This window comes from Neopelma chrysocephalum, unplaced genomic scaffold (genome assembly GCF_003984885.1).
Source record: "Neopelma chrysocephalum unplaced genomic scaffold, ASM398488v2 Primary Assembly neopelma1_64, whole genome shotgun sequence".
Classification (NCBI taxonomy): Eukaryota; Metazoa; Chordata; class Aves; order Passeriformes; family Pipridae; genus Neopelma; species Neopelma chrysocephalum.
In genome coordinates, this window is record NW_020897721.1 from 122,117 (window position 1) to 135,500 (window position 13,384).

General features: G+C 40.8%; 1 protein-coding gene across 1 annotated transcript in view; it reads right to left on the reverse strand.

Annotated features, from left to right (window-relative positions):
* The window catches only part of ZFYVE9 (zinc finger FYVE-type containing 9), a 57,076-nt gene that overhangs the window by 13,116 nt on the left and 30,576 nt on the right, over nt 1-13,384 (reverse strand). Inside the window, exons 6-11 of the mRNA XM_027683031.1 lie at nt 12,004-12,180; nt 11,529-11,698; nt 10,682-10,805; nt 8,843-8,965; nt 7,770-7,925; nt 781-1,005 (exon numbers count right to left, since the gene is read on the reverse strand). Coding sequence (XP_027538832.1) covers nt 781-1,005; nt 7,770-7,925; nt 8,843-8,965; nt 10,682-10,805; nt 11,529-11,698; nt 12,004-12,180 — 975 coding nt within the window. The remainder of the gene's footprint in view (nt 1-780; nt 1,006-7,769; nt 7,926-8,842; nt 8,966-10,681; nt 10,806-11,528; nt 11,699-12,003; nt 12,181-13,384) is intronic.

Here is a 13,384-nt window from a genome sequence, read left to right on the forward strand (position 1 = left end):
AAATCCAGCAGCCCAGAGGGACTCCTGAGCTGATCTGAACTGCTGCAGAGCCAGCAGGGCTGCACAAATGGCTGAAATCTGACAGTTCCACCAGAAAACAGGATGGAAGGAAACCCAGGAAACCCGGGACACAAACACAGCACCTTCCAGGAAGAGACTGAGGAAGTGACCTGCAGTCACAACTGCCCCAGCACATGGGAATGTGCATAAATCCAAACCACAGCTATGGAAACGATGCAAAGCCCAGCTTCACAATGTGTCAGAGCAGGTACTTTTGTTTGTCACTATGAAAACATTTCTTTCTGTGCTAAACAGCAGATGTGACATCCAAAATATGAGCATTCTGTTTGTTTTTCTAAATATTGATGGGAATAAATGCACTACTTAAAAAAACCTCATGGATACACAAAAAACCCTACACATCTTTAACATGAATGTTTCTTTGGACAAGTTTAACATACAGTCTTCATCCTCAGAAAACAAATTTAGGATTTTCTTTTTGCTCTCCAGCAATGTAGGTATTTTGTGAAAAATTCACACTGTTCCCAAAACTTCAAAAGTTAATTTTTACAAATCCCTATAAAGCACATTCTAAAACTTATTTTGTTGAAATGTTCTGGGAAAAAGTTCTGGGGAAAATTAATAACAGATCATTTTCATGGTAATTCAGATTTATGACGTATGCCAATTAAAACTGCAGATGGGCAAGACATCCAATTTTTGGCCCACCATGGTGGACAAACTTGCAGAAGTTACTGCAGCTCAGTGCCTGGTACTTACGCCTGTACTCGGCTCCGAGTCTCAGCATCAGCCGGATGGGGAACACTTTAGCCCAAGGAGTCTCCCATTTCTGGATGAGGATGCCAAACAGGTACGGTGGGGTTGGGAGCACCAGGTCCTGCAGGGACTGATACGTTGCTGCAACGTACAAGAAGCCTCCATGTTCTTTGCTTCCAAGGAAGCTCTGGCTGAAAAAAGAGTGTCCCAGGTTGCCAACAATGTTACCTATGGAAACAAAAAGGTCATTACTTCGCTAGTTTGAGAGCTGTATCAAGAATGTCAGGAGTTTTTCAGAAGGGAAACCAAAAAATCCATATTAAACTCACTTTGCTTCCTGAAGCACTTCTGTGTACTAATCACACCTGAAACAACAACGCAGACATCCAACCTCTCCCGGGGAGCAGAGAGGGATTTGCCTCAATCATTCCTGTGATCTGCCTGTTTCACAGAATCATAGAATGGCCTGGGTTGGAAGGGACCTTAAAGCTCATCTCATTCCAAGCCCCTGCCATGGGCAGGGACACCTTTCACCAGAAAAGGTTGCTCCAACCCCATCCAACCCGGCCTCGAACACTCCCAGGGATGTGGCATCCACAGCTTCTCTGGGCAACCTGTGCCAGGGAGATCACAGGATATCCCAGGTATCACAGGATAGCTCAGGCCGGTATTGCTGCCAAGGAAATGGTTCCTGCAACTTCCCCCTGGCACTACAAAAACACCCACAGAAAGCCTGTTTTCAGTATCTCCCAGATACTCAAGGGGTTTCCACTGCAGAAGCTGCTGCTGACTGAACTAAACTTTTCTATTCAGCTGCAATTTAAGGAGGGCTGTGCACCCGGTCAAACAATTAAAGTCCACTGGTTGTCCTTCCATTTAGGCAAACCACGGGGGTGTCTGCTCAGACACGTACTGGAGATCTGGGTCATTTCAAGAATTACACAAAAGAGTGTTTATTTCATTAGTACACTTAATGTAAAATGCAACTGAGAGACACAGGGGAGAAACACCACTAATTTTTATTCACATTTTTACTCTTTGATGCTCTTAATTTCCAAAAAATGTTTACACTGGAATGGCTGACTGAGTCTGAATGTTGATTAGGCTATTATAGCATCCAACACAGCATTTAACGTTGAAGCAAAGAACCATGGTGTGATTCCTTTTATCAAATGACAACAACAGCATGCAAATAATGTACAGAACAGCTGATCACAATTCTCCATAGGAAGATGTGAATATTAATAGTGCTGATTTGCTCTCAAAGAAAAACACAAGTAATTTCAGAGAGCATTGATCACACCACTCCTGAGGAACTGCACGGGACTGAGGTACTCATGCAGACCTCCTGGGCTCCTGCAGCAATCCCAGGCTTTCCCACCTGCAGACTGCAAAGTAGATTTTCTGCTCTTCCCCCACCACCTCATAATGGAGTATATCTGAACTCAAGGCAGTGATGTGCATGTCTCCAGTGTGCACAACCACTGGAAAGTAACTTCTGTATAAAAGGGAGCCTTTCTCCCTTTCACACATAAGACACACACAAACAAACATGAGGTTTTAAGTAGGTGAAAATGTGAGTCACAGAAGTGCATCTTTGACATCCTCAGTAATACAATCTGTGACAATAACACAGCTATTCCAGCCCTCCCTCTGGAGATGTGGCCATGCTACTTTGCATCCCTCCAGATGCCCCTGGCACAATCACACAATCACTAGTGAGTATTGCTTCCTTCACCTGACCTTGGGCTGTCCAGCTTTAAACAGAGCTACTGCCAGGCCTCTAAACAAAAGGCTCCTTTCATACTTCAACTAACAAATATTCTCAGGGGTTTCCTCGTTATTCAAATTTGAGGGCACCTTAGTGGCCTTTTTTTTTTTTTCTGTACCCACAAAATGCTGCACAAACTAAGTTCTCAAGTTCTCTGCTAGAAGGTGACAGGCTTTGGCAGCTCAGACATCCCATAGCAGGGTACAGGTCATTCAGAGCTTGTCACTGTCCTGGAAGCCAACCTGTAATTTTACAGACCCACACAACCCAGAGCTGACAGTACCACCCCAGATCAAACTCCAGAACTCCCAGAGTGGCTACAACTGAGACACTGAGTGGTTCAGCTGAGCACATTTGATGAAAAGTAACTACTGGTCCACCTAACATGATTAACAGAGCCACATCCAGTGTTGTCAGCTGCTGAGAGTCACTGATCCTGCCCATGCCAAACGCACATCTGTCAGTGGTGCTGTGACACTGCTGCCTGCTCAGTGAATACACCAATGCACCACCTTGGGCATCCTGCTAGTGCAAACCTATGTATCCACTGGTGCTCACAGAAGATTTGCACTTATCTAAAATAGCTGCTGGCACTCATTTGCTTTTGCATTTCCCACCTACCCTCACTAATCGCCTCTTCTTCGTTTCTACTTCCTTTTCCCCTTCCCATCTGTTCCTACCCAAATAGAAGCTACAGGCCTGATAGTAACATTCCTTGGTGAGGTTCTTGGTTCCAACATGACCATAATAATCCTTTCTACCCTTGAAGTGTCTGAGGCATGTGAACTGCCAATCTGAATGGGATTCTGCATCTTTCTGCAAAGGGATTCTGCAAATGGGATTCTGCAAAGTGCAGCTGTATGGCCCCATGCAGATCCCAGACGTGTGGCACTGCCCACTGCGATGACAAAGCAATCAGACATTTCCACTCGAGACTGGTGCCAAGTGCTGCAGCAGAAGGGGATGACTCCTTATTTTTTCCGTTTCAGGAGATGGAGCTCCAAAGCTCACACGCCTGGGATGCCTTAATAAGAATTTTTCAGCCAACGGAAACATGGAAAAAACCCTTAGAGTGGAATCTGCAACTCAGCTGTTCAGCCCTTTCCTTCCATAAGCCACAGCACTATAAATGACTCCTTTTGACACAAGTAGCTTGCACAGTGCAAGCTCCAAGAGGTTACCACTGCTTTAAGAGGACAAATTACTGGGATTAAGTAGTTGTGTTGCAATTTGTTATTTATAAGAGCATGCAAGAGCCTGGATGTGGACAGCATGGGAAGAATCAAAGTGTTTTCCTACACACTTCTCTTCTCTAGTGCCCTTTTCAATCAGCAAACCCAAGTCAAAAAGCCTCTTTGGGCCCCACAAACATTTCTGCACTGACCAGGGTTTGTCAGCCTTTCCTGCTACATCTCTGAAGGTGGTTCCAAGCCAAGGCCTCCCTGAGAAGCTGCTATTACATTGTCAAACCCAACCCACTGCACCACTACACATTTTAAGCACAGAACTGTGTTTCAGAAGCTTGTAGAGAAAGTGTAGGTGTCAGAAAAAGCTTTCAAAAATAGCTATCCTTCTCAAAAGCATGTAATTTAATTTAAAAAATATCACAACTTCCTTTCTAAAGAGGTAATCTCAGAGTGAGCAGAAAGGTGCCTTTCCTTTTATTAAGTTCCAGCACTTGACATCAGACAACTGACATTATTTAGGAAGTGCTTTAGGTGTGCATGATGCATCTAAAGTAGTTCTGCAGGAGGTCAATACTTACTCTCTTCTCAGTTATGCTGGGTTATCCTTGACTTTAAATCTTAAGCATCTCTACAAAGTCCTTTAAAAAAAACATTCTTTTCTCCACTGATGTGATTTCCCTTCAACTGTGATCCATACTGCTTTGAATTCTTCACTTAGTTTTCTTCCTCTGATGGACAATGTACTTTACCTAGTAGTTTGGCAATTCCTTCTGGACTCAAATAAAATAGTCTATACCAGGAAAGGCAGAAGGGAAAAAAAAGAATCCTGCATTTTTTTATTGTCCTCAATATGTGGTGAAGCCAGGTAGGTGCTTTTACCAAAAATAGTAAGGTTAAATTCCTAATGTATCCTTCCATCTCTTGGTTAATGCCAGGTCACAAAGGTGGTATTGGCATCCAGTCTCAGGGAAGGCTTAGGGAAGTCAGCTCATATCTGTCCAGCCTCATTCCACTGTCACCAGGAACAACCAGGAACTGCCAAGTACCAACACTGTGCCAGCATCCTGAAAACCCCAAGCATCCCAGTTCTGCAGCAAGAGATCCAAAGCAGTATTTACCTGCGAACAACCCTGCCACATGGATTTTCTTCAAGAGCAAATGAGCACATTTTCTTTGCAGAAGGAACACAAACCCAGTCCCTGTCACGCCAAGAGCCACAAAGAGCCACAGAAGAGAGAAGACTGCGACTGTACCTTGATGGCACAACACATCTGTAGCAGATGCCAGCACTGAGAAAAAATATGTGAAACTCCACATTCAAAGTTCTAACCATGCTCAGCATCTTTTTATTGAAACACATCAGCAAGTAATTTAGAAAGAACTTACTCCTGTTGGCAAAGGCCATAATGCTTCACTTACTATCAGTGAGTAGCCGCTGCCAGTATCCAAAACTTTTTCAGGCTAGTCTGTGGCAGTCCTCCAAATATGACTCACACACCTTATTTGATGTTTGATTTTGTATCCATCCTCTCACATAACAGTAGCAGGGGTGTATTACTCACTCAGTTAACCTTTTCTCTGTTCAGAACATCTACTTTTTGGGCCTTTTTATAGCTCTGCTCTGCATTAGTTACCACCATATTTAATTAAAACCAGGCTGGGTGAAAAATACACAAACTGTGTCTGGGATAGATCCACCCTCACACAGAATATCCCCAAACCCAGGGTGACCACAAAGCCATTTCATGCAGTTGCCAGATTTACATTTTCACTCCAGAAGTAACAGTAGCATTGATTGTATTCCACCAAAGAGCTGATGCACTAGGGCAGATCTGGCAGCGCTGTATTAACACATCCAACTGCCTCAAAGTACCCATTCAGAGGGACAGAAGTTCTCATTTTTCCATTCACTGTCAGGCTTATAGCCAACAGACAAGGATAATCATGGGATTACTACCACAACAGTACAACTACTACAGCCACAACAGAAATCATTAGCTTCCAATTTCAAAACAAGAGAAGCAACACAGCAGGGAGCTGTATGACAGAGGGGCCAGAGGAAAACTAAAGTGATGAAAAGTGAGCAGCAACTAATACTTGCCTTAACTGACAACTTTAGTTTCTTATAATTCACATGCACACAACCTATAGTGAAAAATGCCATTTTTCCTTCAAAATCTCTCTGTTGTTCTACAGTTAGAAAGTCCCACACCCAGAGCACAGCTTAATGTTGGGGACTTCCCGTAACAAAACTAATGAAGGCTCAGGGTGGTGCAGCCTTTTTATTTTTAAGAAAATGTTTTAAAAAGAAAACTTTTACTAAAGGGAACAAATAAAGAACACCACAGAATTTATTTAAGTTTCCTGATGACAAGATAAATGTAAGCCAATCCATTATGTAATGAAAAATGAAAAGGTGAGACAGAGTTTTAAATAGTCTCTAACTTCTAATAGGAATTCTCATTTGCTCTAAATGTCCATCACATCATCCCAGGAGAGGTGCAGGACCTCTGAAATGAACAGCTTGGAATGAACAAAAGCAGGAAAACTGCTAAACACTTCCAAGGGATTAGAGACCAAACTGAAACCCTGTAGCAACCCATCCTGTCTCTCTGCCTGGATAAAGTTCAAAAAAGCCAGAATTACAAATATGCTGATATATACTTCTCCCTCTCAAACAACCCATGCCTTGGAAACAAAAAAGGATCGATATTGGGAGATCATTCCAAAGTGCTATGGGAGCTTACCCAGTTGCTGTGATCTACAAAACCTGCAGGTAATTCTATTGCAACTGAAAGTGTCTACTTGTACTTCATGTCTGAAATACAACACAGAGCAAATCCTACCACAAGAAAACACAAAGTGAAATTCTTAAACAGTGACATTTGTGTTCTGATTAAGAATTGTACAATAGTAAGCAGCTCTTTGCACCAGTAGAATTGTAGAATATCAAATTACTACCACTACAGTACTAAAAGAAGAATTCCAAATACATTATGTAGGAGTTATAAATTATGTATTTCTGTAGTGTAATTATACAGAACTTCATAGCAATATACACACCAAGCTGGATTTCTATCTGCAATATACATATATATATATATTTATATACACATGCTTGCAATTTTTCATATCTATTTCTCTCAGAAGATAAAGAATTGCAAATAAATTGAGGTTTGGAAAGGTAGCTGTTTGCAGTGTACACAAGATCCATTGTCACAAGTGATAATAATACATTCTGAACCTGGCAACCTCTCTGAACAAGCTGACCTTTGTGGTATCAAGACATTTTAGGAAACAAAGATCTTTTTCATTATTTTATTAAACTACTGGATTCAGTCACTCCAAAGGCATTGGAAATTATAAGCAGAACCCTTTGTAAAGGTATTTTCAGCACATAACCTTAATGTGATCCAATTTCATCTCTGGAAAACTAGCTTATTTTCCAATCAGTGGAACCAAACACTTGCATTTTTCCTTATGCAATGATTTTTGAATTCCAAAGTCCAACAACAGCTAGAAGTGGAAGCCTATTTACTTAGCAAATGTAAAATGTGCAAAGGTTTACATAAAAATCTTGCAACTGAGGTACAAAAATTCAAAATTCAGGGATAATGTCTACAATTCCCTACAATTCCAGGCACACATATACAGATATATTTGTATTACTTTATAATATAAATAGTATCCCCATAATGTGGCAACAGACACAGGTACTGTGGGAATCAAACTTCTGAACTACCTAGCCTGGGGATATTGAACATAGTATCCACAAGAATTTTCAAAACTTTATTCCTGGCTGGAAGATCTTTGGAGCAGCTCCCCAGCTTACCAGCAGTTCACTAATACCTTTGTTTGGTGAGATGACTATAACACTGGGTACTAACAAACAATAAGAACTCATCCCCCTATCAGCTTCAATCCTTATTCTCTTTTTATACTCTTCTACACAAAACCAGCCCTTTGCTGTGACAGAAATGCACCTGAGCCAGTATGACCCAATCCAAACCATCTTTAACAGCGAGCACTCCTACCTGCTAAGGCATCCCGGTAAAGCTGCACAAAGTGGTTGAAGATATCCTTGGGCAAACACTTCTCATCAGGCAAACACTGCAGGAGGATGACGATCTCCGACTGCCCCACCGCGTGCATGCCTTTGGTGGTGAAACACCAGCACTTCCTGTTCACATCTGCACACACAAAACAGGGCTCAGGAGAGAGGAATTTCAAAACATAGCCCCAAATTTCACTGCAGGAAGACAGCTCTTGCAAGAGGCAGTTTTACAGTAAGTATTGTTGTGTTATCTGTCACACAGATTACATCCTAAATCTGCTACCGTGCAAGAAAAGCACGCCCAAAACAAAGGCAGCTCCATAAGTCCCAGTTTACAGCTAAGGAAGAGCCAGAGCATTACAGCTCCCTGTGAGATCTTGGGATTAACACCACAGAGCAGACTTTTAGCAGTCTCTGTATTCAAATTAAAGGACAGGATTGAAGTGTGAATGAAGGGGCCTGGGAAGAGGCCAGGCTGTTGGCTGTGCATACCATGATCCTGACAGCTACACCAGCTTCCAACAGTGATATCTCTCTTAGGATGGAGAGCTGAATGTCAGGTCTTTTCATGAGACCTCACTGTGCTGTTCTGCTTCACATGAATGTCAGTAAAGACACATGCTCTAAGCTTCACAGTTCATTTGCTGAGAATTAAGTTATTTCAATAAAACCTCTATTATGTATTACATTTTTATACATATGTAAAACACTGTACTGCGATCTAAGAGATGCTGAAAGGCTTGTAAACATCTTAATTTATTAAGTTATAAAACACCCTGCCCTACCAAGCTGGACAGGAGACACAGATCTCCAAAGCTGGAGGCTCTATCAGTCTAGTTTATATCTGCCACACAAAATTATCTGCACTGATGTCTAAATCACTAGAAAAGAGCCTTTTGTAATTTACCTTCATATGGCTCAGTACAAATTTGTCAATGTGTACACATTTTCAGAGACTATCCTATCAAATAAAAATGCTGCTGTTCCTACTAATAATATATACAACATTTCCACTCCTATAGACCAAAACTTATTTAATAATAAAAAACTTACAGTTTACTATTTTTACCATGGACAGCAAATTAGCATTTAAAACAAATACTAGAGGGTCAGGGCCACCATCCTCCAGCTGCTGCATGACAGAGATCTGAGAAGGTCTCTCTTCTACAGCATAGTCTGTGAAAGAAAAACACGCAATGAAATCCTTAACTTACTGGTACAGACTCCACATTATAATCAGACAACCCCAATTCTGATGCTTTTTAGTCTTTTGACCTTTTAAATAGACACTTATTTAAGTAATGCTGGCTTGATTGATTGCTTCCTAGGCTGGTATTTTCAAACTTTAATAGCACTTATGTAATAACCTCTGTACACCCTTTAGAAAGGTGCAGTTTGTTTCACAAATCAACTATTTTTCGGCATCAACTGAAGGAGAAAATTGAAATCATATTGGGAAATGTGTCACGGTGTCAACTGAAATCTCAAATGACAAAGAGGTTAAAATTGTTATTTATGGCACAGTAAAGCAGAAGGGCATCAGTCCTGGACTACAAACACCCATACATGGTCTATCCCTGTGTCAGGTAGCTCACACTTTCTGTGCATTACCTACAATAAAGGTAACAAAGAGGGGAACACTACATGAAACAGCATTTTTTATAATCATGGAAGGTCTGAATCCAGTGTAAAATGGATCCCAACGTGAAACTCCAAAGATGTCTGTAGTGTGCTTTATGATTAGACTCAGATGATTAGCAAATAAAAATTTTTCATCCCTGTGATTATAATCTACTTTGCATTAAACTTTAACAAAAACCAGCTGCACTGATGAAAACAGATTTTGAAAGAAATGTATAACCTTCCCAGCTAAAATTATCTAGAAAGAAAGGTAATTTTGCTTTCCAATATGAAAAATTATTTTTCTATTTTTAACAGAATTAGAATATGGGAAGTAAAACGCTGCTAAGAAAATTCAGTACATGACAGCACAGAAAACAACAGCAACTAAGCATAAAAAATAAAATTTATGTGAGGGTATTTATATGAAAGCTGAAAAGCATATTGTAGTTTCACCCATTTTTTTGTGGAGGAGACTGAACAATCAGGCATCCATATGAACAGCTAACACAGGAGGGAACAGATTGTTTTGAAATTAAATGCTGCTCACATTTTGGTTCTGACACTATCCTGCAATAAAAGGTTACTTCCAGCTTAACATTAGAAATGCACAGTGTCAGCAAAATATTTAATAGGAATAAAAAAAGCCAGAGATGAAAAAATAAGTTAATTCCAGGAATGTATTAAAGGATGTCATGAATCAGACTGTGGAAAGCAATTTCAGATAAACAAATACACATTTTTTTAATCTTTTAAAAATTAGTTTTTAATTTTCTTAAGCCTCCCTCCTCCATTTGGATATTCTGGAAGGGGACATCACAATGACTAAAAGCTTCACTGTGGGCCAGGATGTGCAATAGTGTTGTTGATGCAGTGCTCAGGGATGCCTCAGACAGAGTTGATGTTCCTACAGCACTTCAGAGAAGGGAACATGAATATTCATAAGACTAATTAAAATCTATCTCTGTGTGAAACATTCCCCACAGTCCGATTAGTGAAGAAATTAGCACATATTTCTGAACTGAAGTTAATTCTTTTTGCTTTGTGTTTTATTTCTTACAGGAATTTCACTGCAAGGTGAGGCTCTTCCCGGAGGCTCATAGGGACCAATGGTGCAAATGAGCGTCCCAAAATTTACCCAGGAGTACTTAGTGAGAATTTCCTCAAATACTCAGCATATTGCCAGCATCTTATTTTTAAAACAAACACAGTAAGCATTAGGTTAATTGCAACTGGTAAGCATAAAAGCCAGCTGCCAAATGATACCCTCACCTCCTTTTACTCCAGTGGAGATGAGAATTGGAGGAAGCCCATCTTCAGGAATTAGATTCATTGCACTGCCAACAGGACTGCCAACCTGAGTTATATTTCCCGAGAATACAGAGGCATTATCAGTCTACAAGAAGGAAACAACAAGGAAGGACAACATTACAAAAGCAATAGTGATAAAACTGGAAGAGCTGGCTGACTAGATTACTACAGATGTAGGTGAAGGAATCTGTGTCTGCTGGAGAACCAGCAACACCAAGTAATTTGGCTCTTTAACAAGAGATGATCGTGTGATGACTCCTGTATGTGAACTACTGTCTGCTTAGACAGAGACTGCAGCTCCCTTCTCTATCACCACACACCTCCATTTCTTCACAAAATCTGTATGTACCTATCAGAATTGTTTGTGGGGTCTCAATTCCACTCACATGGGGTATGGTGGACTTCACATTGTTACACTATATCTGTACTTGGCTGCACACATCATTTTATGACAAGCAGAGCATTTTTCTGATCCATGCTATGACAATCTTACTGTTTTAAACTCCTTACTGACCATGACACACCTCTTGGAAAACATGCATTACACAAATGTCCTTCACACACAGGCTGTACAGCCAAACACTTAGAAGCCACACAGACAACAAACACTGGTCAGTGCTCTGCCCCATAAAAGCTCATTTCAGTTCCAAATACACGGTCTTTTAAGTACTCTGCAAACATTAAAATAAGGAGGACACTTGCAGTACAACAAACTAAGACAAGCCTCAGCAGATTTCCTTGCTCATATACTGTTCATGGCCAAGGCAAGGAGGTATTTTGAGTGGTGAACAGTGTAAGGCTCCCTTACTTCTGCTGATAAAGAGTTGTTGGCCATGGGCTTTGACGGATCATGTGACACTGCCAAGGTTCCTGTGGAAGTTGTCCCAGCCACTGTCAGTTTTGCTGCATCAGCAACTTCTCCATTGGGTAATATCCCATCAGCAAACCAAACACGCCTTTGTTCTCTAGGCTGAGCCACTGGGGAGAATGTAAGAAAAACAGGATTTAAGATCTCACAGAAACATTAGCTGGAAAATTTTAGTACAGAAATAGAAATGTGGACTTTAAGGGACTTAAGACATCATCTAGTGCATTCCCTATGGCGGCACCATGTATAAACACAACTACTGAGAACAATTTACTTGTCCTTAAAGACCTGATGTCTCTGCTGACAGCAGGAATATCACAACTGCCATTAGCTAGAGTATTTGGAATGGATGAAGGGCAGATATTTTCCAAATTCTTGCTACAGGTGAACTGAAAATGAAAAGAAGTCATCTTACCTTCTGCTCCAGGATGCTTTAGAACTCCCACAGGTACCATGACAGTGGGAGGCGGAGAGCTCAGGGCGCCCGAGGCCTGAGCCTGCTGCAAAGGAGGGATAGTAGAACAGTATTCAGCAGGATTGTTAGGGTTAGGGCTCTGGCTTGAGGCACTCATCATGTTCTCCCAGGCTTGAGCTAAAGCAAACAGAGAACAGGAACCATGAACACAGAGGAAGGTATCGAACAGTCCAAAACACTGGGTTAAGTTCCCAGCTGCAGTCGGTGTGGACCCTGCCACCTTCCCTTCATGTGAAAGCCCAGGAGACTGTAATTGAGGAAGAAAAACCATATCAGGAGGAGAAACAGCACTGCCCCTGTGCAATAAAACTATCAGTTCATAAAGAAATATTTTCTGAAAATTATAACAATACACTTTTACTTGAGTGGTGGTTAGTACCTCATGCTCCATTTTCCTTCTTCTTCAAAGATTCTACTGAAAACACTCAATGTATACATAAGTACATACGTATATCAAACTGCATGGACAGACACACATTCCTATCAGAAATGTTTCATAACCCACAGAAGACTTGAGCACATTTATCTTTTGTATATGATAAAAAGCACCTTGCATTTCTTTTTATCCAGGGCACATCAGCACAGTTTATCCTTAACTGTAAGAAAAATCCTTACGCTCTTAATTTGGAAGGCTTGACTTGAGCCTTAATTCAATTGACCAAAGAATAACACATAAAACTTCTTTGCCAAAAATATCCATCACAGGGAAATCTCCATATATCCAAAATAGTGGCAGACTGTATCTCCACAGTACTACTTCTTTTTTCACTTGTAAGGAATGCTTGTAGCAGGGTACCAGAAAATTCAGATGTGTGCTTGCACCTTCAACCATATTAGTATGTTACAAATGAACACATTCTTCGAGTCAGGCATAAATATCATACCACCTAAGGTCTCAGAGCATGTACATCTTTGGGTTCCTTGGACTATGAATTGTTAGAAAACCAAGGTGAAAATAAAAAGACCAAAAAAACCCAAACAGAACCCAACAGAATACAAATTCTCCTTCTTCCCCCCATCAACCTGCAAAACCAAGAGTGAAATGCCTGTCAATGGTATTGAAATTCCATTTGAGAAAACTAATTAAACTGAAGCACTTTTTAAACAGCAATTCTGTGTCATTTAAAGTCCTGAAAGAAGAAAATGTTAAAGTGCACAAAGTTACATCTCTAAGACCATTTTATTAGAAAAGTCATAGCATGGTAACAGAACTTTTTTAAAGCCTTCTTTAAATCAAGCAAAGTGCCAAGTCCGCATATGTACCAATTGAAAATACAGTAACAATAGCACTGGAAACTGATGGAACACAGCCTGGCCATGG